Consider the following 27,350-nt stretch of genomic DNA (forward strand, 5'->3'; position numbering starts at 1 on the left):
ATAGCAATTCTCATATTTTATAATTTCTGTTTATTTTCTGTGTTTTTTTTTACTTTAGATTATAATTACCTTAAAGATTGGCACTCTGTTTATTTCGATTCACCTTTATACTCAGAGAACCTGGTAGAATGCTCAGTATATACATTATGAAGAAATAAGCATACATTTGTAACAAATATCTTGGGAGAATTTTGTAAGTGATAAGGGGAACCACTGAGGAATTTTGAACAGAGAATGGAAAAATCAAATTTGTATTTCAGGCATGTCAATGAGACTGCATTAAATGAGAGGAACAAGACCAAGGGACCCTAGTTCAGTTGTGAGACATAATAGGTAGAGAACAGAAAAAAATGATAGATTTGAAGATGATGCAGAAAATTTAGTGGACTATGTATTGCCATTGAAACAAATAATCACAAATTTAGCAGTTTAAACAACACAAATTTATTCTTACAACTTTGTGGGTTAGAAATCTGAGGAGTCTCCCTAAGCTAAAATCAAGGTGTCAGGGGGATTGTATTCCTTTTTCAAGGCTTTAGGGAAGAATCCGTTTCCTTGCCCTTTTCACCTTTGGGAGGCTGTCCACATTCGTTCACTTATGGATGCTTTCCTCCATCTTCAAGCCAGCAATGTTGCCTCTCTCTGTGCCTTTCTTCTGTAGTCACACATCTTGCTCTGAGTCTCTCTTCTTTTAATGACCTTTATTATTACATTGGGCCACTGTATAATCTAGGATAGTCCTCTTATTTTAAGGTAAAATGATTAGCAACCTTAATTCCATCTGCAACCTTTATTTCCCTTTGCCACATAACATAGCATCTTCACAAATTCCTGGGATTAGGACATGAGCAATTTAGGGACCATTATTCTGCCTACAAGGTCCAGTTTGCAAATTGATAGATGAGGAATGAGTCAAGGATCCTAACTTGAGCAGATGCCGGCTACCAGTAATTGAACTAGGGAAATCAGGGGATGATGGTACCCTTTCATGGGAAAATAATGAGCTCAGAAGCAGAAATGTTACTTTTGAGGGGTGTTAAAGAATGTAATTGAGAGGAGTTGACCCATGATCTAGAGTAGACCCTGGCGATAGAGGGCCCTTCACTCACACCCCTGTTCTCGGAATGTACTGTTCTACCCGCCATCCCCACAGTGGAAGTTATTCCAGGGACACAGGCTTGGGAGACTAAGGTGTTGATAGCATCTGGATGGTTTATGTGACTGAACCCAGTTGAAGCCTCTATATAAATTTAAGATTCCGAAGGGCAAGTGAGGAGATTTCATCCCACAACAAGCCTCCTATGTAAGTTCCCTGACTTATTAAACCTGCCATGTACCCGTACGAGTGGTCTTCCTCTTCAGTTTGTTTGTGCCCTCTGTTCAGGGGACAGTTTACAAACCAACAAGGGCATCTGAATTGTGTTGGAAGCATGAGAGATTTATGCTGGAGATATTGTCTTGGAGGTGGACAGCAAGTGAAATAATAGTAGACCATTCCCTTCCCCCCAACTGATAAATTTTATCTGAAAAGTGTGAAGACAGAGAAAAAAAGATTCCTGAAGAGTATATGAATGTGCATTATTTAAAATTTGGCAGTTTTAGATTATATGTTGAAATAAAGTCATTGAAGCAGGAGAAACTATTTGCATGATGACAAAATGTAATGTGATATCCTAGAAATAGAAAAATTATTGGGTAAAAACTAAAGAAATCTGAATAAACATAATAGTAATAAATCAAAAAAGAAATAAGTTTTAAATGCTTCTCATTCTTGGTCATAAAAATAAGATCTATAAAGAACAACCAAAGACAGAAACAATCTGGCCAACCAAATGTCTAAAAGTTTAGATTCTTTCCAAAATTATTTGGCATGGTCAGCAAATGCTATTCTCTGTCCTTATTTGAAACTATAAAGTTAACTCAGTAATTGGGATTTATTTTACTCACATGTAAGAATCCTTCTTAGAAAAAATATATGCTACTTTGTAATTAAAGAGAGTGTATGGGTAGAACCAAATACCTTTTTAAAATATTGTTGAATGTATTACATATGTTCCCTTTTCTCCCTGCATTGACCCCTTCTAGCCAGCCCCATTCTCTGCCCCAGGCCTTCACCACCCTACTATCTCTGTCCATGGGTTATGCATATATACATATTGGTTCTCTGGTTGATATCTTCCCACCCATCCCCACCTTCCCTCTGAGATTTGACATTCTGTTCCCTGCTTTTGTGTCTCTGAATCTATTTTGTTCATCAGTTTATTTTGTTCATTAGATTTCACATATGAGTGAGGTCTTCTGATACTTGTATTTCTCTGACTGGCTTATTTCGCTTAGCATAATACTCTCCAGGTCTCCCCATGCTGTCTCAGAGGGTAAGAGATCCTTTTTTTTAATTTATTTTTTTTTTTTACTGCCGCATAATATTCCCTGAATGTACCACAGCTTTTTTATCCACTCATCTACTGATGGGCACTTGGGTTGTTTCCAGATCTTAGCTATTGTAAATTGAGCTGCTATGAACAAAGGGGGGCATACATACTTTTAGATTGGTGTTTTGGGATTGTTAGGATATATTCCTAGAAGTGGGACCACTGGGTCATATGGCAGTCCATATTTAATTTTTTGAGGAAACTTCATACTGTTTTCCATAATGGCTGCACCAGCATTGCCACCAGCAGTGTACTATGGTTTCTTTTTCTCCACAACCTCGCAAGCACTTGTCAGTTGTTGATTTGTTGATGGTAGCCATTCTGACAGGTGTGAGGTGATACTTCATTGTCCTTTTAATTTGCATCTCTCTGATGATCAGTGACTGAGCATTTTTTCATGTCTCTTGGCCATCTGTGTGTCCTCTTTGGAGAAGTGTCTATTTAGCTCTTTTGCCCATTTTTTTTTTATTGGATTGTTTATCTTTCTTTTGTTAAGTTGTATGAGTCCCCAATATAATTTGGAGATTAACCCTTTATTGGATATATCATTGCCAGATATGTTCTCCCATGCAGTGGGTTCCCTTCTAATTATGTTAATCATTTCCTTGGCTGTGCAGAAGCTTTTTATTTTGATGTAGCCCCATTGGTTTATTTTCTCCTTAGTTTCCCTTGCCCTAGGAGTTATATCCATAAACATATTGCTATGAGAGATGTCTGAGATTTTGCTGCCTATGGTTTCTTCTAGGATTTTTATAATTTTATCACTTACATTTAGGTCTTTTATCCATTTTGAGTTTATTCTTGTGTATTTTGGAACAAGACAGGGATGTCCACTTTCACCACTCTTACTCAACACAGTACTGGCAGTGCTAGCCACAGTGAGCAGACAAGAAGAAAACACAAAAAGCATCCAAATTGGAAAGGAGGAAGTAAAACTCTCATTGTTTGCAGATGACATGATATTGTACATAGAAAACCCTAAAGACTCCACCAAAAACTACTAAATTTAATAAATGAATTTGCAATGTAGCAGAATACAAATATCAACACCCAGAAATCGATGACATTTTTATACACCAATAATGAACTCTCAGAAAGAGAAACTAAAAAAATACCCTGTTTACCATTGAAAGAAAAAAAAATTAAGATACTTAGAAATAAACTTAACCAAGGAGGTAAAACACTTGTACTCGGAAAACTACAGGATGTTGAAAAAAGAGATAAAGGAAGATATAAACAAGTGGAAGAATATACCATGTTCATGGCTGGGTAGAATTAACATCATTAAAATGTCCATGCTACCCAAAGAAATCTATAGATTCAATGTAATCCCTATTAAAATACCAACAGCATATTTCACAGATCTAAAACAAATACTCTAAAAATTTATATGGAACCAAAACAGATCCTGAATAGCAGAAGAAATCTTGAAAAATAAGAAAAAAGTTGGATGGATCACAAAACTTGGTATCAAATTACACTACAAACGCATGTAATCAAAACAGCCTGGTACTGGCAGAAAACCAGACATATAGATCAATGGAACAGCACAGAGAACCCAGAAATTGACCCATGCCATAATGCTCAATTAATATTTGACAAAGGAGCAAAGAACATACAATGGAGTTGAGACAGTCTCTTCAATAAATGGTTGGGAAAATTGGACAGATACATGCAAAAAAATGAAATAAACCAAGTATTTTTTTAAAAAAAATAAAAATTAGGTCTTTCAAAATTTAGCTGATAACTGGTTATAACTATAAAAATCATAATATGCCTTGTGAATAGTGTTAAAAAGGCAATATGTTTTAAGTAGAAAACTTACTGTTTATTCAGTACTATTCACAGTTAAGAGCTTTAAAATGGTTAGATAAAATTATTTGTTCCTTAAATAGAAATAGTTCTAGAGGATTTTAAAGAGTAACACAGGGTTACTCCTTTTCAGTAATTTAGTATTTTCAAATAAATCTTTAATCCCTGATTTGGTCTCTTGAATGTGTTTACCTGCAAGGAAGGAGATTCCTTGGGGAGACAAATCATCAGTGAATAAATAGTTCTTTTTGTTTATAAATCAGTCTCCTATTTGCCTGATAAGCAAGCCTAACCAATGGACACAGACAACAGGGGGGTTGAGGGCATGAGTGGGGGGTAAGGGGGTAATGAGGGGATGAGGACACATATGTAATACCTTAGTCAATAAAGAAAAAAATAAAAGCATAACAGAGAGTTAAATAACAGAAAATTTAATTTAAAAAATCAGTCTCATAAAATATTATTGTGCCTTGGAAGGATAAAAATTGAGCATCTCAGTCATAAAGCTCAGGTTGGAATTGTGTCCTGATAACTTCACTAAGATTTTCTCAACATTTTACAGTTTTTACCGTGTCCTTATCTTGTGTAATCAATGAGTTAAAACTGATCAATGTCTTAATGGAAGCCTGTACCTGCTTTTTAATGCTTAATTATAACTGAGAAACCTGTGTTGGATAAAATATTCTTCATTTGCCTTAATTATAAAATGTCATCATCATTTCTGTTGCATTTACTTCACTGCACAAGATCCTGGTGATACACACTTTGACAATAGCACTTATGACTTGTCTTGCATACAGGGTAATGATGATAATGCCTGTCTTTTGTTTTGTTTTGTTTTGTTTTGTTTTGTTTGGTTTGGTTTGGTTTGGTTTGGTTTGGTTTTATACTGGAGGCCCCGTGAACGAAAATCGTGTACTGGGGGGTGGGGGGTCCCTCAGCCTGGCCAGCACCCTCTCACAGTCTGGGAGCCCTCCGGGAATATCCCACTGATGGCTTAGGCCTGCTCCCCATGAACATCCTTAGCGCTGCTGCAGAGGCAGGAGAGGCTCCTGCCATGGCCGCTGCGCTGGCCAGCCGTGAGCCCAGCTCCTGGCTGAGTGGCACTCCCCCTGTGGGAGCACACTGACCACCAGGGGCAGCTCCTGACCTGAGTGTCTGCCCCTGGTGGTCAGTGTGTGTCATAGCCACCGGTCATTCCGCCGTTCGGTCGATTTGTCAATTACCCTTTTATTATATAGGATTTTTCTGCCAACAATAAAACTTCCATCTGTCATTCTTTTCTCTGTACTGAAGCCATGCTGCTCTTGGCATGGGTCACATTTGTAAATGTTTCATTTATGAACCATCCCTCCTCCTGACTCCTCTGCAGTACAGAAATATGCCACACAAGATCATCTGTCTCGCAATTCATGGCCTCTAAATCTGGCATCGTATATGCTGTGTCATTACGTCTGTAGTTTTCAGTAGGAAGTTGTCCTACATGATTCTCATTACTCTATTTTCAAATAGTTATGCTAAAAGCTATTTGATGTGTAAATGTTACAACTGGTTGCCTTAATGTTTTATTGTGTCCTCGCATTTTTCCTTTTCATTTCTCTCATTATAGATTGTGCTAGTTCCACAGGCAATGCTACTAACCAAAACCTTTAGTACAATTCAATTTAACAATTCAGAAGGCAACACACATTCTTTAGACAGTCAAGGATGTTGAAATTGTGGTTAAAAGGTTAGAAAATTACATTTTATTTAAAATATTCTTTTTGCAGCATCTTCTCAGAATATATATTACTTTATGAACAGATTATCAAGTTTCATGACCTGATAACCATGTTTTATAGGCAGCTGACTGTGAAATCTAAGTGTTCATGAAGAGTTTAGTTAGTTGCTTTACAGAAGAGTCTTAAATACTGGCAATTTGAATCCAGCTTTTTTAGAGACAAAAGGAACTCAAGTATGGTTAATATTCCTGAAATAGTTGGAGAGAGGGGGTGGTGGAAATATAAGAAAACTACAGTATTATCCTTAGATCTCTCTCAAAGATACTTTAGTGGATCAATTAACAAGAGAAATTCAAAGGGTAAAGAAGATAAAATCATCCCCTATCATACAGTAAACAAATACATACTAAGCCATGATCCCCTGGAAGAATGGCTAACAAGACCAGAGACTGTTGAGAGCCAAGTTGGAGCGATTACTGAGACTTAGAGAATTACTTGGTTTAGGGCAGAGCAACTCCAAACAATTGGTAGAATAAGAGTTACGACTTGGCCAGTTTACACAAGCACATGATACTGTAGCCATGTTAAAAATCCAAATAGGAATTAAATAGAAGATACAATGTAAAACAGGGAGTAGTTTATATGGACAAATAAAAGTTGGAATTTTACAAATTATATTTCAATGTAGTTCTGTGAAGAATTGCTGATGTGGTGTGATTTTGAGGTATGCTAGGAGAGTCCCAAGTCACTATTACCTGAAAGGTTCTATAATTCAAATTTCATTTGGATAAATGAATAAATAATGCAAGAAGGAATAAGGAGAAATGAGTATTCATAAGCTCATTTGTGTGCTATCTTATTGAGATGATTTCTGGATTTGATGGATGCTTTCAGTGGGGCAGCAGATAAGACATCATTGTTTGAACACTTGCACTGTTAGAGACGGGTAGATGCACAGAGCTTAAGCTGACAGCAGGTAGCCTGAGAGCTTACCTTGCTGAGTTGTGGCCAATGTGAAGAGAAGAGGACCCTAAAAGGTACAGAAATGGTTTGTCTTCTTACATTCCATTCTGTATTCAAAACAAGTCGCTGTTTAGATTTTATTTTTCCTGAAGACCACGTTGCCCCTTAACCACATTTCAGAGACATCATATGTGAATAGCCTTTGACCTTCTGCATTACAAACTAAGCACAATGGCCATTTAAATTTCATCTAGTGCCTGCCTTCCCATTTAGTCTACACTAAAAGTTGGTTAAGAATGTTATTCCCCAAGATATGAGTTTCTTGCCATGGCTACTTTCCTTGCACTCCATTCATTTATTCATTTCATTCATTAAATGCACACACACTCACATACACACTCCTTGACCTTGAGGAGCTAGTTCATACACTGCAGGACTAATATTTAAATTAAAGTAATATTAATAATTGTACCTTGATTTGGCCATAATTTCAATGGACAAATGGATAAAATTATCCTTTCAAAATTACTATGTTTTGTGGGTGTTTTTTTTAATTATGACAAGGCAATTAAGGTTTTTACTTGATAATTTTTTTATTTCTGATGACTAAATCTTAGATTAGAAAAAAAATGTGGCGTTCTCCCTCCCTTTCTTCTCTCTCTCTAAAAATCAATCTAATAAAAATAAAAAAATTACAAATTGGTTACTTCTGATAATATTTACCTCAACTTTTAAAAAAAATCTCCTACTCTAAATGAAACACTATCATGACAAATTTAGCACAGATTTCTTGAATTTGGGATTATTTTGGAGAGGATTTTTCAGGTAGAAAATTATTGTTTCCCTTCCTGTTGACTACTGGGATGCATTTACAGTCTATTCATTCCTTGGCACTTCTATAAAAACCGAGATAAGTGGTCCAATTACTGACAGTTTTGATGGTGATGTTGATGTGCTATTGGATGTCTGCCCTTCTGGAACAGCAATTTAATTCCACACATTCTACTAAATAGCTGCAGCATTTCTTCATCGGAGCCCTCTAAACAGGGCATTTTAATCTGTTCTGGTATTTTTATGTTTGAATGAACTACGGTGTGTAGGTTAACACAAAATCCTGAGAGTAAGAGTGAAAAAAAAAATGACACCAGGTACTCCTTGTGGGTAGACATTGTATTTTATAAGCTTTCTATACCCTGCAATAGCTAATATAGTCTTCAGTATAACAGAATCAATAAATATTTATTGAAATATGCCAAAATGTCTTAATGTAAAATCCAGGAACATTTTTTGTGACTCTATAAGTCCGTAATGGAGGGTAAAAACTATTTTCATTATGTCCATATAAGTGTAATGGAGGGGGGGAAATTTGTAGGGAAAAACTTTTCCCTTCAATTTTCAAGGAAAAAAATTGCTCTTTTTTTACTAATATAATTTTTTTTTTTTTAGATTTCAGTAAAAGTAATTTTTTTCTTCCCGGTGCAAAGCCACTATTGTTTCTTTTTAAAGTAAGGATTTAATAATTTTTAAATACTGTTCTTCCTTTATATAGAAACGGTTTTGTATCGAGATGGTCATTAAATTGTAGATAAGACTTTCAAATAAGTAGTCATAATATATTTCATTATGTTCATATTATCTTATCTTTCCAGTAGGACTTCCAAACTCTCATGTGATAGAGATATTATTTATGAACAGTTCCTATATTAAAAATAAGAGCAACAGGAATAAGAAAGCCACAGCAAAATAAAATGCTATAAGTACACCTAATGAACAAATATTGATTTCAGTTTTTAAGAAGGAATTAACTTTTTTGGAAAATGTTGCCTTAAAAATAATACCACTACATAGAAGACATACCACAGATAAACATAATCGTACACTTATTTAAAACAATATATGTTTGATTTTTTAGGAATTCGATATTGATATTCTATGTGAGGGTAGATACGGTATCATCATCTACACATCTGGAAATAAAAGCTTTGATTTTTGTCAATCAAAAATATGTAATTATATCAAAACTAAATTAGTTAATGTGGTCATCTGAATGTCATTTTAAAGCAGAATCTAAACAGGATGACATTCAAATAGTCTCTTGTTAAATTTAGATACACACATACACATGCACTACTACTTGCATGTGTTTTTTGGTTTATCAGCTTTCTCATTTATTATGATATGAATAAATATATCTCTTTAAATAAATAACAGGTGTTAATCTTGTTATATTTAGAACTATGCCATTAAATAAAAAGTATTGACTTTTTACTGAAGTTAATGTCATTACATTATAATTTTTTTTTCCCTCTTTTGGTTTACAGCATTTTCACATTCTGGTAGGGACTAGATAACTTTTGTTTAAAACCAGCAGGAGGAGCTCTCACCTTTCTGGGATTAATGCAATTAGTGTTCCTGGAAATCCTGAATTTGTGGGGGTTTTATATATGAAACAAATTGTAAAATTAAACATTTATCATGTGTAATGATATTAAAGTTTTCAAAATCCCTCAGTTTTATTCTAGTATAAATGTATAATTTATTTGTCTGGAATACAAATTTGAAACTTTACTGTTCTTATAAATTTTTAAAAGGCATGATTGCAGTTTAATGAAGAAAATAAAGCAATTATGTAAATTTTGTTTCTTGAAGAAACTAAGAAACAAAAATATTCTTCCTAAGGATCTACAGTGTTGCAGGTATTTACATGTTTTCCTTTTTGTTTGTTTTGAAATTAATACAGTTTACAGTTTACAAATTATACATTTGGAGAACCAAATAGACTAACTATGTTTTAGAAAAAGTATTTATATGAAATAACCAGTATAAATTCTATATGCAATTTACCAAAAACAAATCTCTCTTGATGGGCTTCAATTCATATTTTGGATTTTTGAACACTCTACTTCATAAAACCCTTTAAGTTAAATGGCAGGGTTTGTATATAGTAATGATACATTTTCTGTATAAACCATTAATATGAAAATTTGGATGAAAACTTAGGAAAATCTGCAGTTAGAAAAAACAATAATGATGGTTCTCTGTACCTACAAAAATTTTTTAAAAGAAAACAAATAATAAATTTTTATATTCAAACTTAAAAAGCAGGCAGAAAATAACACTTAAAAAAAAAAGGTTTAGGTTTAAATGATGGGAATCCAAATCTATTACTTAGTGATCTTCAGAAAAATTACTTAACCTCTCCTGAGACTCAGTTCTCTCATCTGTAAATTGGGTATTTAAAAACAATAATATATAGGATAATATGGATATTACTGAAGCAAAATATGTAGAAAATCTTTTCTAAATTGATTATGATTAGTAACATTATTTTACTAGGGAAATAATGTTGTATCCCAGAGATATTAATATGCTAAATGACTAAGCTTTCATGCCCCCCCCAAAGTAGATAATGGTATGATGTACTTCTGAATAGTATATACCAAAAACAAAAATAACTTTTATTTGACAATGAGATAAGTTTATAGTTTTGAATATTTATTATAGTATCTTTAGCTTTTCTTCCAAATATTTTAGATTGTTTTTGTTTTTGTTACTGTGAATGATCCCAGATGCCATCAGATATCATTTTTGTATTTTTGTATATTTGTGTGTGTGTGTGTTGTGTGTGTGTGTACACATATGATATATACTTATATATCATCATTACTGTACTTTCTGTCTGTTACTTCTAGGCTTGTTAGAATTATTGTTGATATAAAGTAGATGAAACTACACAGAAAGCCTTTTATGAAGCTCTAGCCCCTTGTATCTGCTATTATCTTTTTGTGATGGAGGTCAGCAGCCATTGGAAACAGTTAGCTAAATACATTAATTTATTAAGAGTAGAAAATGATATAGAGTAATTTGGTCATTTCTTCTTCATTTATTAAATGAAATATTTCAGTGACAAAAATGTTACTTTATTTCCTTATTCAGAAGTACCTTATATAGAAAAAGCAAAATAAATATTTTATTTTCAGATTATTTACCAGTTTTATAAATAACTAGAGGCCTGGTGCACAAAAATTTGTGCACTCGGGGGGTCCCTCAGCCCGTCCTATGCCCTCTTTCAGTGTGGGACCCCTTGGAGGATGTCCACCCCAGTGGGGACCCTCACCCCATGGAGGTTAGCCCAGCCTGGGTGAGGGGCTGATGGCTGTTTTCAGGCTGGCCACACCCCCTTTATGGTGCGGGTTCCCCACTGGGGTGCCTGGCCAGTCTGGGTGAGGGGCTGAGGGCCGTTTTCAGGCTGGCAAACACCCTAGCGATGTAAGCTCCCAGTCTCTCCTTTTTTTCTTTTTATTCTGGGGTTTATTTACCTTCTGTAATTGAAAATTTGTTGCTTTCAGTGGAGCTCAGAGCCGGGCCACGGCAGGCGGGGAACCTTGGCTTCCTCCTGCTCACTCCAGCTCCGTGGCTGCCATTCGCCATCTTGGTTGGGTTAATTTGCATATAGTTGCTCTGATTGGCTGGTGGGCGTGGCTTAAGGCATAGCAAAAGTACGGTCAATTTGCATGTTTGTCTTTTATTAGTATAGGATGGCTTCCTAGTATGCTGCAAAATTTATTAATGGTATATTTTATCATTATGAATGTGAAACGTGGGGTGCAGAATCAGGGTGCAGATTCTTCCATGGGTCCTTGCCCACAAAGTTTGAAGAATAATAAACTCATGGACTAAAAGGCTTCTTTAATAAAAATGTGGAAGTTTACTGGAAGCATATACAAACTTTCCCAAGTAAGGGGTCTCCAAATGGGACCCCCAAATGCAGAAAAAACTTGCTCTCTTTCTCTCTAATGGAAAAAATAAAAAATCCAAAATCTGTCTGAGTCTCTCTTTGTCTCCAGGTTTAAAAAGGCTATAGTTCTTTGTCTATCTATGTTCCCTTCTAATTGGACCCCTTCCCCAGTTTACGACCCTGTGCTTTCTTATTTGGTCCCTCTTTTGCAGGATATCAGTTTCAAAGATCAAAGCCCACCTGGTGCCTCCTTCTTTCTCTCCCCCTTATCTTGTTACATTCCTTTATTCTCTGTGAAAATATCTTCTCCTTTTCCGGGTACCTTGTGACCTTTCTTTATTTTCTGTGAATGTATGTCTTCCTTCCTCTCCCCCCTTATCCTGTGACATTTCTTTATTCTCTGTACAAGTAAGATAAGCATTTTGGCATCTTGGAGCTATTTCTGCCCTTCACATATGCATTCCTCCCCCGTGAACCCTCTCTTTTTTTAAATTTCTTTATTGATTAAGGTATTACATATGTGTCCTTATATCCCTATTACCCCCTTATAGCCCCCCCCCCCACTCATGCCCTCACCCCCTGTTGTCTGTGTGTCCCTTGCTTAGGCTTATATGCATGCATACAAGTCCTTTGGTTGATCTCTCCCCCTTCTTCCCTAAGACTCACTATCCTATCTCTAAAATCCCTTCCAAAGTGCTTGGATTTAAGCATATTTGAAATATTTTAATTCCTTCCAGTCATTAACCTTGTTTATGATCAAATTATTTTTGTCCAGTTGGAGCCTATGCAAGTTGGTTCTAGAGTTCTTTCTCAGTGATCTTAGTGGAAATTAATATCATCCCTGTTTTCTGGTATAAGGACCATGAAACACCACCAATAAAGTAATCTTACAAAATATAAAAATAAATGGAACCTGAATCAGATAAAGCCACTAAATAGATCTTTAATTTAAAGAAAATACAGGAAATGGGGAAGCACCTTTCAATGATGTATTATAATTAGGAAAATCCAGAAAGTGTGACAAAACAATTTTGTTTTATTTAGTAAATTTGATTTCAAGTAGTGAAAAAGATAAACTGTCTAGTCATTCGGGAAACATTAAAGCAATGAGATCCTGTTGCACACATGTTAGCATGCCTCAAAAACTGGATAATACCATGGATGTGGAGCAATAGGAAAATAACATATTCCCCTAATGGGAATGCAAAACTTCATAGCCATTTTGGAATATGACACTTAAAAAAAAAGTATTCCTCACATAACCCAGTAATTTTTATGTACCATAGAAGAAAGAAAGCATGGGTTCCTATAAGAATCTGTAAATGATATATTACAGTGGCTTTACTTATAATTCTCTAACTGAAAATAGCCCATATGTCTATCAACTAGGAAATGCCATGCAGTAGGAATACTTTTCAGCAATAAAAAGGAACTTAACTATTGATACAGCAACATAGATGAATCTCAAATACACTATGCTAACATTAAAAAAATAAAACAACTCAAAGACTATCTGCTATGTGATTTCATTCATTTGACATTTTGGGAAAGTCAGAACCATTGGCGCAGAAATCAGATGAGTGGTTGCTAAGGGCTTGGTGGGGAAGAGACTCACTATAAAGCAGTGGTTCTCAACCTCCCTGATGCCGCCACCTTTTAATACGGTTCCTCATGTTATGGTGACCCCCAATTTCATTGTTACAAATTGAACATAATTAAAGCATAGTGATTAATCACAAAAACAATATGTAATTATATATGTGTTTTCCGATGGTCTTAGGCGACCCCTGTGAAAGGGTCCTTCGACCCCAAAAGGGGTCGCGACCCACAGGTTGAGAACCGCTGCTATAAAGGATCACAAAGGAAATTTTGGAGGTCATGAGTGTATTCTATAGCTTGATTATAGAGTTGGTTATATAGATGTAGGGGTTTTTCTTAATTCATAGAAATGTACATTTAAAATGGGTGAACTTTATTTGTAGTACATCATGCCTCAATAAATCTAACTAAAAATATAATAGGAAAAGCTATTGATTAAAAAAAGACTTTAAAAGGAATGTCCATTCACTGTAATTTATAGTACTTATTAGATATTGATTTTTTTTGTTAAAGAAGTTGAGAAACTAAGAATATTAAACACTAGCTACTTTATGACACTAAGGGATTACTACTTTCAGTACGTTATTAAGATATTGTAGTTATATATAAAATAAATATGGTAGAAATGCATACTGAAATTTTTACACATGAAATTATATGATTAATGGAATTTTCTTCAAAGAAATCTTGGAGTGGGAGAATAGTAAACATGAAATAAGATTGGCCATGCTGGTAATTATTGAAGCCAAATGATGACTACATGTGGGTCCAATGTACTGTTTTCTCTACATGTTAAAATATGTTTGAGATTTTCCACAGTAAAAATGAACTAAGGAATTATAGCTCAGTTTTATAAAAGTTTAGTGAATAGATTTTAATAGTACTGAAAGAATATTCTGCAATGAATAGAGTTTATCCCAGAAATTTAAACATGGTTTTATATTTTAAATCAACGTATCATAGTGATTCAAATAAGAAAAATGACAAAATGTTTACAATAGACACTAAACAGCAGATACCAAGTAATGTGCCCCTAATAGCAATTTTTTAAACTACAAAAAGGCAACAAATAAACTCAACTTTCTTAACTAGATGAAGACTAAAAGTCATAATGAGATGATAAAGCATTGTTTCTCAGAGTGTGGTCCATGGACTACTGGTGTCTGGGGGAATTGGAGGTAGTAAGTAGTTAAAAATAAAGATCTGCTGAATCATGGACCCCAAGCATTTACCTGCTGTAAACTCTGCAGATTCCTCCCCAGTTAATCTTTGTTGCTTTCCTCCCTCATTTCTGTCCTCCTTCTTCCCTGGAAATAATTCCCACCCCTGGTCCCTGTTCCAGCAACTGAGAATTGAGTTATAACTCAGTTATTTTATAGAAGATATCCTAAAAGAAAAACAAATATGTGTTGCTTATCACATCTGATGAAGACCCCTCATCCTAGCCCAGCTCAAATAGCATCTCCTTTGTTAAATCCGCTGAGACCTGCCCTGCCAGCCTTAGCCTACTTACTTGCTAGGCTAGCATATAGTCAATCGTTTAGTTTTGAATTTAATAGAATATATTTTAATTATTTGTTTGCATATTTGCCATCATATTATGAGTTACTTTTGGTCAGGAAAATGATGTGTGCTTTTTATTTTTGTTTTTGCCTCCCTCAGTAGTAAGTATACTATCTGGCAAATACAGTAACAATGTAATCTATGCTTTAAAGATCTCGGATTTATTCATAAGAATTGTTTTCATACTTTGCCAATAATATATAAGGGCATTTAATAACAGAAAGAAAATAAAGAAGCCTGCTTTAATACAGTCTTTTTTTAATGTGGTATAGAAGGACCATATATGAAAGGAGAGAGAGAAGCAAAGGTGGTTATTTTATCAATTTTAGAAGATGGCTATTTTATTTTTAAAAATTTTAAATTAAAACTTTATTGTTGAAAGTATTACATACGTCCCCTTTTCCCCCCATTGACCTTTTCTAGCCTGCCTCCACCCCCTGCCCCAGGCTTTCACCACAATATTGTGTGTTCATGTGTTATGCATATACTAGTGGCCCGGTGCACGAAATTCATGCGGCGGAGGGGCGTGTCCCTCAGCTCTGCCTGAACCCTCTCCAATCTGGGACCCCTTGGGGGATGTCTGACTGCCAGTTTAGGCCCACAGGGATTGGGCCTAAACCGGCAGTCGGACATCCCTTTCACAATCTGGGACTGCTGGCTCTTAACCGCTCACCTGCCTGCCAGCCTGCTCTCCCCCAACTGCCCCCCCACTGGCCTTTTAACCTCAAGCTGCCCCCCATTGCTGGCCTGTTTGTCCCCAACTGCCCCCCCTGCTGGCCTGACCACCCCCAACTGCCCCCCCCCCCCGCCAGCCCGCTCGCCCCCAACTGCTGCCCCTGCTGGCCTGCTTGCCCCCAACTACCCTCCCCTCCTGGCATGATTGCCCCTTACTGCCTCTGCCTCGGCCCTGCCACTATGGCTTTGTCTGGGCGGTGGCCACTGAGCCAGCTGGGGCGACCAAGGAAGCCAAGCCTCAGTGACCAAGGAAGCCAAGCCTCCCGTGCCCGCTCTCTGGCCGGCTTCACCATCTTTGTCATATCAATTTGCATATTCCCTCCTTATTGGCAGTGGGTGCTGCCATCTTTGTCTAGAAGTGATGGTTAATTTGCATATTACTCTTTTATTAGATAGGATTAGCTAGGATGCATACAAGTTCTTTGGTTGATCTCTTCCCACCACCCACCCACCTTCCCCTGTCTTCCCTCTGAGATTCCACAAATTGTTCTATGCTTCTATGTGGAAGACAGCTATTAAGAATGACTTTGATGCCGAAACCGGTTTGGCTCAGTGGATAGAGCGTCGGCCTGCGGACTAAAAGGTCCCAGGTTCGATTCCGGTCAAGGGCATGTACCTGGGTTGCGGCACATCCCCAGTAGGAGATGTGCAGGAGGCAGCTGATCGATGTTTCTCTCCCATCGATGTTTCTAACTCTCTATCTCTCTCCCTTCCTCTCTGTAAAAAATCAATAAAATATATTTTTTTTAAAAAAAGAATGACTTTGTTATTAAATTGTTTCATTTAGCATTGTTATACACAAATTACATATTTTAAAATTAACTTATAACCACCTCACATATTTTATCATTACTTATAAATACTTACTATATATAAATAATTTAAATACAACTTACTAAAGCTAATGTAGTGAGTAATAGTAAGATTTGAGATAATTTATGTGTTTTTTGTTTATTTAATTGCAGTTGTGTTGCTTGATACAACAACTGTGCTGGGAGAGCTAGGATGGAAAACATATCCATTAAATGGGGTAAGTTTGAATATCTTTTAAAAATTGTCATCCTTGTTAGATATTTAGGATCTGTTGTAATATGAAAGAATGGTGGATTTTGGACTCTATGTGGTATACATTTTAGCATATAACTTAAATCACATAGAAGAGATTAAATTACAATTAGAAGGGAATAATATGTAAAACATATTTGTTTCTTTTAAATTAGTAACTGTTCTTTAACATAGTGTTTTACAGAAATAATATTAGAATATTTCATAAATATTTTCTCTAGAAATAAATTTCTATTTGTATATTTAAGACTTTTCTGTATATATGTTATGAAGTTTGGTAACCTCAGTGAGTATTTGTGCATAAACAAATTTTAAATTACCATAACATAAGTGGATTTCACAGATATTAACAATTTGGTTTTTATTAGAAGCTATGAGTTTACTGTATTTTTTGAAGTTGGCAAAAAGATACATTATGATTAGGTGTTGTTGTTTTTTGTTGTTGTTTTTTTTTAATCTAGGAGTAGTTCCTTTTGAAATACTTATAAGGATGCATAATTTACTAAGTACAGTTTTTCAGGTATTAACATTATTTTAGTTTTGTTTGTACTTGATTTTTATGTTTTGATGTATTTTGCATTATTTTCACATTGCGATATGTTTCTACATTTTTATTTTAAGCTAAAATAAAAGGGTAGTTTGTGAAGCTTTGTGTATTGTTAGTTTTGTCTGTTTAAACAACTTTAATAATGGAGGTGGTTAACTGTCTTCAGGTATAGTTGGGTTAGCTTTTCTTTTTTTTCTTAAAATTTGTTTTTTTTTCTCATTTATCACATTCTTGATAATTTTACATTGCTTCTTCCATTACATCTACAAATTTAAATCTGAAAGGAGAAGTTGACCCAAACAGGTTTTATTATTTTAGCATTATTCAAATATTGCTGCTTGAATTTGACTTTTTATACCAACAGTTATTCAACAGTTAATTATTAAACATGTGTATTTTCATCTAAAAATTCATATGAAGAGTTAAATCTTCCTGTTTTTGATTAACAGGCTGTTTTTTATTTGTTTTATAGACTCATTTTATTTATTTTTTCTGAAAATTTCTTTTTATTCTGTGAGCTCTTTATCAAATCATTTATGAGAAATATATTTTTAAATTAAGATTATGCTTCAACCTTCATTATCTTCTTTCCATTAAAATGAATAAACATCCGTATGTCTTGTGTGTATCAAGAATGTCACATTTATCACAGTTACTTTCAAGAAGTAAATTAATTTTTTTTCCTAGAAACCTTCTAAGATAATAATTATCTCTGTATCAGTTCTTATACAGAATAACCTATAAGAACTTATAAGTAATTAATGTAGAAGCCCTAATTTTTATTTTCTGGGGAAAAAAGACCAAAAAACCCCCACACACATTAGAGATCCTATTATTACTGTCCTCATATAGTCATAGCTGAAGAATCATGTGGGGATCAGGAGTTATACCCCTGCTCTAGTGATTGTGTTTGGCTTGGTCGGGCCACATTTCTGAGCAAACTGGTAACTAGGACACAGGACTTACAGAGTTACAAATACACTTACTGATATCATTCTTGTGATGATTTTATCATAGGTATTACTTCATAGTTTTCTGTTTGCCAGTTACTGCACTAAGAAATTTACATTTTATTTTCACAGTGGCCCTATAGTGAATGATGGTCTTTAATTAAAAATAAGCTATTTCTGACTCTGAGGCCTGTGTCTTTACCTTGGCACGGCTACCGGAGAGGAACATCGGCAACTTCATGAAAGGCCAAATACTTATTTGTGGTATTTGTGAAATTGATTTAGATTTCTTTTCTCTTCTTGATAAATAAACTATTACCCTGAGATGTGCATTTTGAACACCAGCCAAGGATCAGTAAGAGAAAAGAGAGAAAGAAGAGGTGAAGGAGATACAATAGGAAAAAAATACGATAGAATAAGGAGGAAAAGATGGTTAAATTTTATTGAGCATTTACCATATGGTAGGCTTTGTTCAAAGCATGTTACATCAGTCATATAAATCATATAAATCAAGTACAGATTTTCCACTATTGAAAGATGTAGAAATTAAGACTCAGATACATTAAATATCTTTTACAAGGTTACAGTGCTAGGAAGTCGTACAGCAAAAATGCAAAGCTATACATATCCTAATCTTGTTGGTAATTTCACACCTAGGTGCTTTTTATTTCTTCTAAGATTCTACAATTTAAAGATAAAGGCCAATGGCCATTTTGTAGTCTACAGAGGGAAAAATAACACATTGATTTATATGTTAAAATGTAAATTGAATACTCAGTTACTTTAGAATATCACTGTTGGAATAGGAGGCTGTATTATTTTAGATTATTGACAAATAATAATTCATAAATAGCAAGTGTTAACAGTAGGAAAACTTGAAAGTGGGGACACATCACATGAACATATTTTAAAATAGATCACATAGAAAGTTTTAAAGAAAATATGGAACTTAATTTTTATTTTAATGAAGAAAATAGATTAATGACAATAATGGAGTTTTACTTAATCCTATTGATAGGTTAAAACAAGGATGGGAGTAGTCAGTAAGGTTAAAGAACTTTGAAAAAAAAAGGCTGCTAAATATTGCAAGAATGGGAATCATCTAGACATCAATACTGATTAAATAATTTAAAATCTATGGATATTGTTAATCAGTTTATAGCATTTAAGCCACAATTTATTTCTGTATATTAAAGTTATAATTATATCTCTTTAAAATTATATATTTTTTCAGGTTCTTGGGTTGATTGAGCCATGCTAATTTGAATGGCAGTTTTAACTAAAGTTGCCTTTTTTTTTCAGAGACACTAATCCAGTTGGTTTTACAAAAATATCATGGGCAGAAAAGACAACTTTATGATATATTTGTCAATTTTATGATATAAAGTTTATTTTGTATCTTTCTGAATAAAGTATTTCCTAGGAACTTTTTGATAAATTTTTATTTTTATAAAGAATTGAACAAGATGTTTTTGAAATTATATAAAGTGCTTTATAAAATATAAGTAATTTAGTAAATGATTTCTTGAGTTTTTGTTTGTTTGTTTGTTTGTTTTACTTAAAATGGTCATTTTACCAGTAGTATCATTCCAGTATAGTTGCAGGAGTAGGTGTTCACTATGTGCCTGTAAACAAAACCTTTGATGGTTATTTGAGTAGGAGGTTAGTAGATATAGGAAATAGATGAGTAGTCTTGAGCAAATGACTTTTTAGGCCTGCAAACAGGAAAAGAAAATATATTTATTTTCTGAAATGCTTACTTGAAAACTTATTTGTGCCAACTTTTAAATATACTTTATTTTAATCAGTGTTCATAATTCATTTAACAAAAGTCTATTTTATGCTCTTCATGCCAAGTAACTTTTAGAGTGCTTAAAACAGTTTTCTTCTATCCTAAAAGAGTATTGTAAAGAGATAATTCTACACAATCATAAGTCCAAAGAAAGTGTCTTAAGGTAGTTTTGAATACTGTTTTGTGAAATAATAAAGAGAGGGATTAATTGATTAATTCTGACCCAGGAAAATTGGTAGTAAGGATGTAACTTATCAGCTCGTTCTAATAAACTGTGAAAAAATCACATGTGGGCTAGAAGAGAGGATAGAAATCACCTTTGTGGCAAAGTGAATGTTTTGAGGAAAAACACATGAATTTTAAATGTATGGATTAAGTTTTAGGAACGTTAAGAATCATTTGTGTGGCTGGAGTTGGGGAATGTGGTGAGAAATAAGACTGTGATCATAGGCTAAGTCATAGTGTGGAAGACTTGGATTTTAAATGCCTTAATTCAGTGGTTCTCAACCTTCCTAATGCCACGACCCTTTAATACAGTTCCTCATGTTGTGGTGACCCCCAATTTCATTGTTACAAATTGAACATAATTATAGTATAGTGATTAATCACAAAAACAATATATAATTATATGTGTTTTCCGATGGTCTTAGGTGACCCCCATGAAAGGGTCGTTCGACCCCCAAAGGGGTCGGGACCCACAGGTTGAGAACCACTGCCTTAATTGATCTAGATAGTGTTTACCTCAGTGCCAATAAGTAAAAGTCAAAATTTTCTGGATTCACTTAAAGAAACAAACAAAATTTGAAGTATTTTCTTTGTTTGTTTAAAACAATAAAATAGACCCTTGGAATGAAGGATACCATGGAAAATTCTAAGGAAAGGATGTTGAAAATATAAGCGATAAGACATTACAGTTTAGTATCACTAAATGATGGGGATACATTCTGAGAAATGCATAGTTGGACAATTTTGTCCTTGTGTGGCCAACACAGAGCACACTTGTAAACATAGATATTATAACCTACTACACACCTAGGCTTGTATTGTTTACAGCCTATTACTCCTAGGCTGTACTCCTGTATACCATGTTACTGTACTGGATACTGTAGGCAGTTGTAATACACTGGTAACTAATATTTGTATATGTAAACACCAATATAGAAAAGACACAGCGAAAATACAGTATAAAAGATAAAAATGGAATACGTGTGTAGGCACTTACCATGAATGGAGATCCAGAAACAGAAGCTGGTCTGATGGGTCACTGATGAGAGCTGAGTGACTATGAAGGCCTACACTGCTGTAGACTTTACAAAGACTGTCCCTGCTTCCTTCTGACAGGGTCAGAAGTAGGACATCAAACTTACCAGCAGTGCTCCTTCGACAGGGATGTGGGTTGAATGCTTGGAAGTATCCAGGAGAACCTGGCTGAGTGAGGCATAGATCACTGAAATAGTGGCTGTTGGAAGGGAGTGAAAGGTGGTCTGAGGATTACTAGGAAGAAGAAATCAAGATGGAGAGATGCAGGAACATGGGGGATTGTCACAGCAGTGGGGTTTTGGATACTGCATGTTGGAGCAGTGGTCAGATTAGGAAACTGTGGTATTCATTAACAAAGAGGTTTACATAAAAGCATAAAAAAAGGGTTTCACATAGAGAAGGTATAGAACTGATGTAGTATTTTGGCTTTAGAAATTTGATTTTGGTTCCATTGATCCTATCTGGCACAAAAGGTTCTCTCTGGCGTTATATTGATAGAAGAAATAAATCTTGTTTATGCTTTATATCATTACAACCTGAAAATATTTCCAAAGTATAGGGTCAGGCTGGCTATACTACCACAGAAAACTCTTACTAAAGTGGCAGTGGCATGTAATACTTGTCAAGGTAGCTCTTATGAGGCTGTGTCCTTGTGCAGGATCTCAGGTTCTTAACAAAGAAATTACAACAATGTTCTCTGAGGCCATCAAGCTAGGTCTGGGAGGGCTCTAGCTCCCTCTGAATAAGGTGCACTGGGGGGACAGGCTCCTCTGTGCTGATACAGGTCAGTGGCTGCCTGACCGTGATATAATTTGTGCTCTCAAAATTGAGCTGTGTGAGTGAGAGGGAATCTGTTATCAAGTCCCACAGATATTGCTTCTGTCGGGGAAAAAAAAATTCCTCCTGAACCACATATCCTTCCATTTCTTACAGAAAATTCAGCTCCATTAAAATATTATGGGACTGCTGTCATGTATATGCAGTTCATTGTTGACCAAAATGTTGTCATATGGTATATGACTGTATTGATATACTGAAAACAGTATATTGAATAATTATATTTGTATAGTGGTTAAAGCTTGGTTTCAGAACAGAATGAATACAACAGAGAATTTGACTCATAATTCTTTTTTTAAAAATATATTTTATTGATTTTTTACAGAGAGGAAGGGAGAGGGATAGAGAGTTAGAAACATCAATCAGCTGCCTCCTGCACACCCCCCACTGGGGATGTGCCCGCAACCAGGGTACATGCCCTTGACTGGAATTAAACCCGGGACCTTTCAGTCCACAGGCCAACGCTCTATCCATTGAGCCAAACCGGTCAGGGCATTGACTCATACTTCTTAACTTTGTGCTCTTACTGTCTAATGTCAAAAATTATATGTCTACACTAGGGGCCCAGTGCACAAATTTGTGCACCTTAAAAGGAACTGTGGGCCTCGAGGCTGCGGTGGGCACAGGGGCATGTCTTGATCCATCCTCCATGCCCCCATCTAGGCCCTCCCATCATGGCCCCCTATCTCCTCTCTGCTGGTAGCCCCGCTCCCACCACCACCGCTCCCACTTGCACCACTTGCACCCGCTAACAGCACGGAGCGATTGGGGCTGACGCCAGCAGCAGGTGTGAGCGGCAGCTGCTGCCCCAATCACCCCTCAGGAGCAGGGAGAGGTGGAGAAGCCCCCAGGGGCAATTGGAGCTGCAGGCACTGTTCACATCCGCTGACAGCACCGAGGGATTGGGACCAGCACTGGGCGCCGGCAGTGGATGCAAGCCGTGGCTCCAGTGCCATCTGCGGGTGCAAGCAGGGCTGATGCTGGCAGCAGATTTGAGCGCCAGGTGGGACCACGGTGCAATGGAGCAAAGACTTTTCAGTAGCCACTAGAGGCTTGCCCCGTTGACAGCAACCAGTGCCCCGCCTTGGTCTCACGCCCCTGCTCACCTGCTCCACCATCCTGCTGTGGCTGATTCCTGCCATGTTCTGTATTCTGCTGACTGCTGCTGATGCCCACGATGTTTCTCACATGCCCCCTGGTGGTCAGTGAATGTCATAGCGACCAGTTGTTCGGTTGTTCAGTTCGGTTGTTGCACCATTCAGTCTATTTGTTTATTAGGATTTTATATATAGAGATAATTCAGAACTCTTAAGAACTTTATTCTGTGTCCCTTCCATCCTTTATTGGTCAACATACTACATTAAGAATAAAATTGTGAGGATCTAGCAGAGTAGCTAATAGTTCCACGATAATCAATGAAAGAATGTCACGTGAATAAAATTTTTACATAGCCCTGTAGAAGTTATAAATGCATACTGAAGAAGTGTTTTCACTAACATTAAGGGCAGACATACGCTCTGGATGTTTTTTTTTGCTATGAATAACTAATAACTGGTTAATACTAAATCTTACTCTGCAGAAAACTGAAGGACCTATTTCCATTTTAATTTCCTGGGAAGGAGACAGCTAGTTTTTAAGAAGTTATGCCAGTCTAATTCTAATGAGAAAAAAAGAAACACAAAATATAATCCTCATGCAGTAACTCTGTACATATGTGTGTGTGTGTGTGTGTGTGTATCCTGAATTTATTATTGTAGTCTGCAAATGTATGAAGGAAAATTATATAAATTTTCTTGAAACTTTAACTTTCTTTTTTTTAATTGTTTTATTGTTTAAAGTATTTCAAAGAGTATTATATATGTCTTCTTTAACTTTCTTTTGATATTTTCATTTATTTTATGTAGTTTTAGCCAATATGTAACATTGTAGATAAAAGAGAAAAATACAATTACAATAAGAGGGCCTCTAGTTAAATGTTATATTAAAAACTCTTACTACCCATTACATCTCAGGCCCATTCTATACTACCTAGCAGGGGGTATGTCATGTTGGGGCTTCTTGGCTCAATATTAACTCTAACTAATAAAAAGTAACTGCTGGTACCCAGAAAAATAAAAGATTTTATAATATAAATAAATATTTCATTATTAAAAACTATTATTTTTCCTTTGAGCTTTAGTAATTATATTTGATACTTCTAAAAATGTAACAGCAGTGTGGCTTTTTAATTTTGATATTGTAATAGAAAAGATAAGTGACCTGCTGGGGTAGCCCCATACTGGTTATTAAAGGTACTTATACCTGGATAAAATCTGACCATTGAAACACAGCATTTCATAATAATAATTACATAAGATATTGTTTAATTTATACCTAAAATTACATATACTTAATATTGATGGAAAGAACATAATTTTTAAGCACTTCATCAACTCACCTGATAGACTTTCACCATTTATTTTTATTCATAGTAATATTTTTAGCAAGAAAATGAAAGATTTGTTTTGTCTCAGGTATTTTTTTCCATTCTTCTATTTTGGCAACTAAGAGGTAGTTAAGTTTTAAAAGCTTATTCTTAATGTATACATGGTAGATCAGATCTTTGTACAAAGTCATAACGGACATAGATATAGGCATGCCAATATTCAAAATCAAACGTTCTTTTCAACAGTGAAGTACAAATGACCTGCTGAATGTTACTGGAAAAAATATTATTGGATATTAATTTCGTTTTTTATCAATCACAACAATTTAGAGTTCAGAAAACTTTGTATTTCTCAGGTGCCAGATATTGGTTTTAAATAGCATGTTATATGTATATCTTGTATGCTGTGACTTAGATGATCATCATGATTGGAATAATGCAAAGTCATGCAAGATGTGTGATTTTATGTGTTAAACATAGTGAATTAGAATTAGGAAATTTACCCAGAGATATTTAGGAAAAGAAGGATACAAGTCATTCATGTCTAAATAAAAGGTGTAAGTGTAATATGTGTACTTAATTTCTAATTATTTAATTAAATGTTAAAATTTTTAAATGTTATACTGATTTACTAAGTAAATAATTTTTATAATGAAAACTATATATTTTTATAATAAAAGAGACCTATATTAGAGGTAAACTGAGTAGAAAGATACTTTATTCTATAAATTAAAGTCCATCATTTTCCAATATCATTGTTGCAAAGCTGAAAAATCAAAATAGAATGTGTTTATGACAGACAATGGAAGATCTACTAGTAATTAAGGTCTATTGTGTTATACTTTCTATATTTCATACTGTAACCATGCAGAGACCTTACTTTCTTTAATCTGGTCTTTTATTTTGATATTTTTCCCTTTGACTCAAACTCGCCTCACATATCACCCTGACTCACCCACTTGCCTCTCCCTTGCTTAATCATTAAGCCCTCAGGACATTGAGGTTCTGGTCAGCATCCAGTCGTCTCAGAAACAAGGTCCTGGGCCTATTGACTCTTGAGAAGAGTTTTCAGTCAAACTAAACATACTATTTTGCCCTCAGTTGTGATTTAGCTCTAGATCCAGGAAAGCAGAACGATCCCACAGAACAAATTATTGTAAAATTGGACAGAACAACTTCATGGCTGACATCAGGACCAATTGCACTGACCAGTTACCCTCTATCTTAGCAGTCAGTAGAGACCACAATACCATCTCTATTAGTCACTATGATTAACGATCTTTCTCCCTATATAGTCCATCCCCTGGAAGCCATTGGGGAGCCAGATGTTTGAGCATGAGCTACCTGTGACTCCAGGCGTGGTGCAATCTCCTTATGAAATCCTTCCTTTCTTGGCTGCAAACTCCTGTTCATGTTTTATTAGGCTTTGTTGAGCGCAGGCAAATGAACACCTTCAGTTGCTAACAATACAGTAAGACTAATTTATCCTAGTTGCAGACATCAGTGTTGTATTTCTTTCATTTTACAATACATTGAAGTCATTCAATGCTATATATGTTTGAATTCTGAAAATATAAACTTCAGTGATCATTTCTGTTAAAATGGGTTGTTTTAGTTATTTTAAAAACTGATTATCTAGTTTTCTTTAGAGAAACTTTACAACATATGTGGTAGTTTTCTAAATATCCATTATGTTAATTTCAGTCATACTGTTTCACATTTCAAAGAAACAGTGATTTAGTTGTGGAAGTTTCTGTTGTCATATTCAGAAACTCAGATTCTTTCCTCCATCGTGCCATCTATTAATGAGTCCATTGTTTCTGTTACATTGTTCTTGACCTCTAACATTTCTTTTTTATTCTTTCTTAGGATTTCTATCTCTCTGCTTACATTGTTTATCTTTTCTTACATGTCTACTTTATCCATTAAAGCTGTTAGCACATTAATCATAGTTTTGTTTTGTGTTTCCAAATTCCTGATCTGGTAATTCCAACACCCCTGCCATATCTGAGTCTGATTCTGATGCTTCTTCAGTCTTCTCAAACAGTGTTCAGGGTTCCTTTTTGGTTTGTTTGTTTTTGTCTTTTAGTATGCCTTGTATTATTTTTTTGAATGTTTCTTTTTAAAAAAATGTATTTTATTGTTGAAAGCATTACAAATGCCCCCTTCCCCCCCCCATTAACCCCTTCCCACCCCAGGCCTTCACCCCACTATTGTCTTTGTCCATGAGTACTGCATATATGCATGTAAGTACTTTTGTTAATCTCGCCTCTCCCCGTCCCCCCTCCCCCCAGCCCCTTCCCTCTGAAATACATCAGTCTGTTGTGTGATTCAATGTCTCTGGATCTATTTTGTTTATCAGTTTATTTTGTTCATTAGATTCCACATATAAGTAAGATCATGTGATACTTGTCTTTCTCTGACTGGCTTATTTCATTTAGCATAATTCATTCCAGGTTCCTCCATGCTGTCTCACAGGGTAAGAGATCAGTATTCCATTGTGTAAATGTACCACAGTTTTTTAATCCGTTCACCTACTGATGGGCACTTGGGCTGTCATTTTTAATCAGAATTGGAGATGATTTCTGGTTAAAAGGAACTGTGATAAATAGGCCTTTAGTAATGTAATGGTGAGGTGTGAGGGGAGGGCAAGTGTTCTGTTGTTCTAGGATTAGGTCTCAGTCTTCTGGTGAGCCTGTGCCCCTGGACTGTGAACCTCACAGTGCTTCTCAGTTGACTTTCTTCCCATTGGGTGGGACAAGATAGCCAGAAGAGCTAAGTTGAGTATTTCCCTCCTCTTAGGCAGAAGGCTGAAGTTGGGTATTTTCTTTCCCTCAAGTAGATTAGGCTCTGATAAAACACCAGCAAGATTAGGCTCTGGTAAAGTTTCTCCTGAAGGCAGACCTTTTTA

At 35.4% G+C, this 27,350-nt stretch overlaps 1 protein-coding gene across 1 annotated transcript in view; it reads left to right on the top strand.

Moving 5' to 3' along the window:
* EPHA6 (EPH receptor A6) overlaps positions 1 to 27,350 on the top strand; it is a 955,281-nt gene that overhangs the window by 69,081 nt on the left and 858,850 nt on the right. Inside the window, exon 2 of the mRNA XM_036349135.1 lies at positions 16,529 to 16,593. Coding sequence (XP_036205028.1) covers positions 16,529 to 16,593 — 65 coding nt within the window. The remainder of the gene's footprint in view (positions 1 to 16,528; positions 16,594 to 27,350) is intronic.

The sequence above is a fragment of the Myotis myotis genome, unplaced genomic scaffold (genome assembly GCF_014108235.1).
Source record: "Myotis myotis isolate mMyoMyo1 unplaced genomic scaffold, mMyoMyo1.p scaffold_m19_p_2, whole genome shotgun sequence".
Lineage (NCBI taxonomy): Eukaryota > Metazoa > Chordata > Mammalia > Chiroptera > Vespertilionidae > Myotis > Myotis myotis.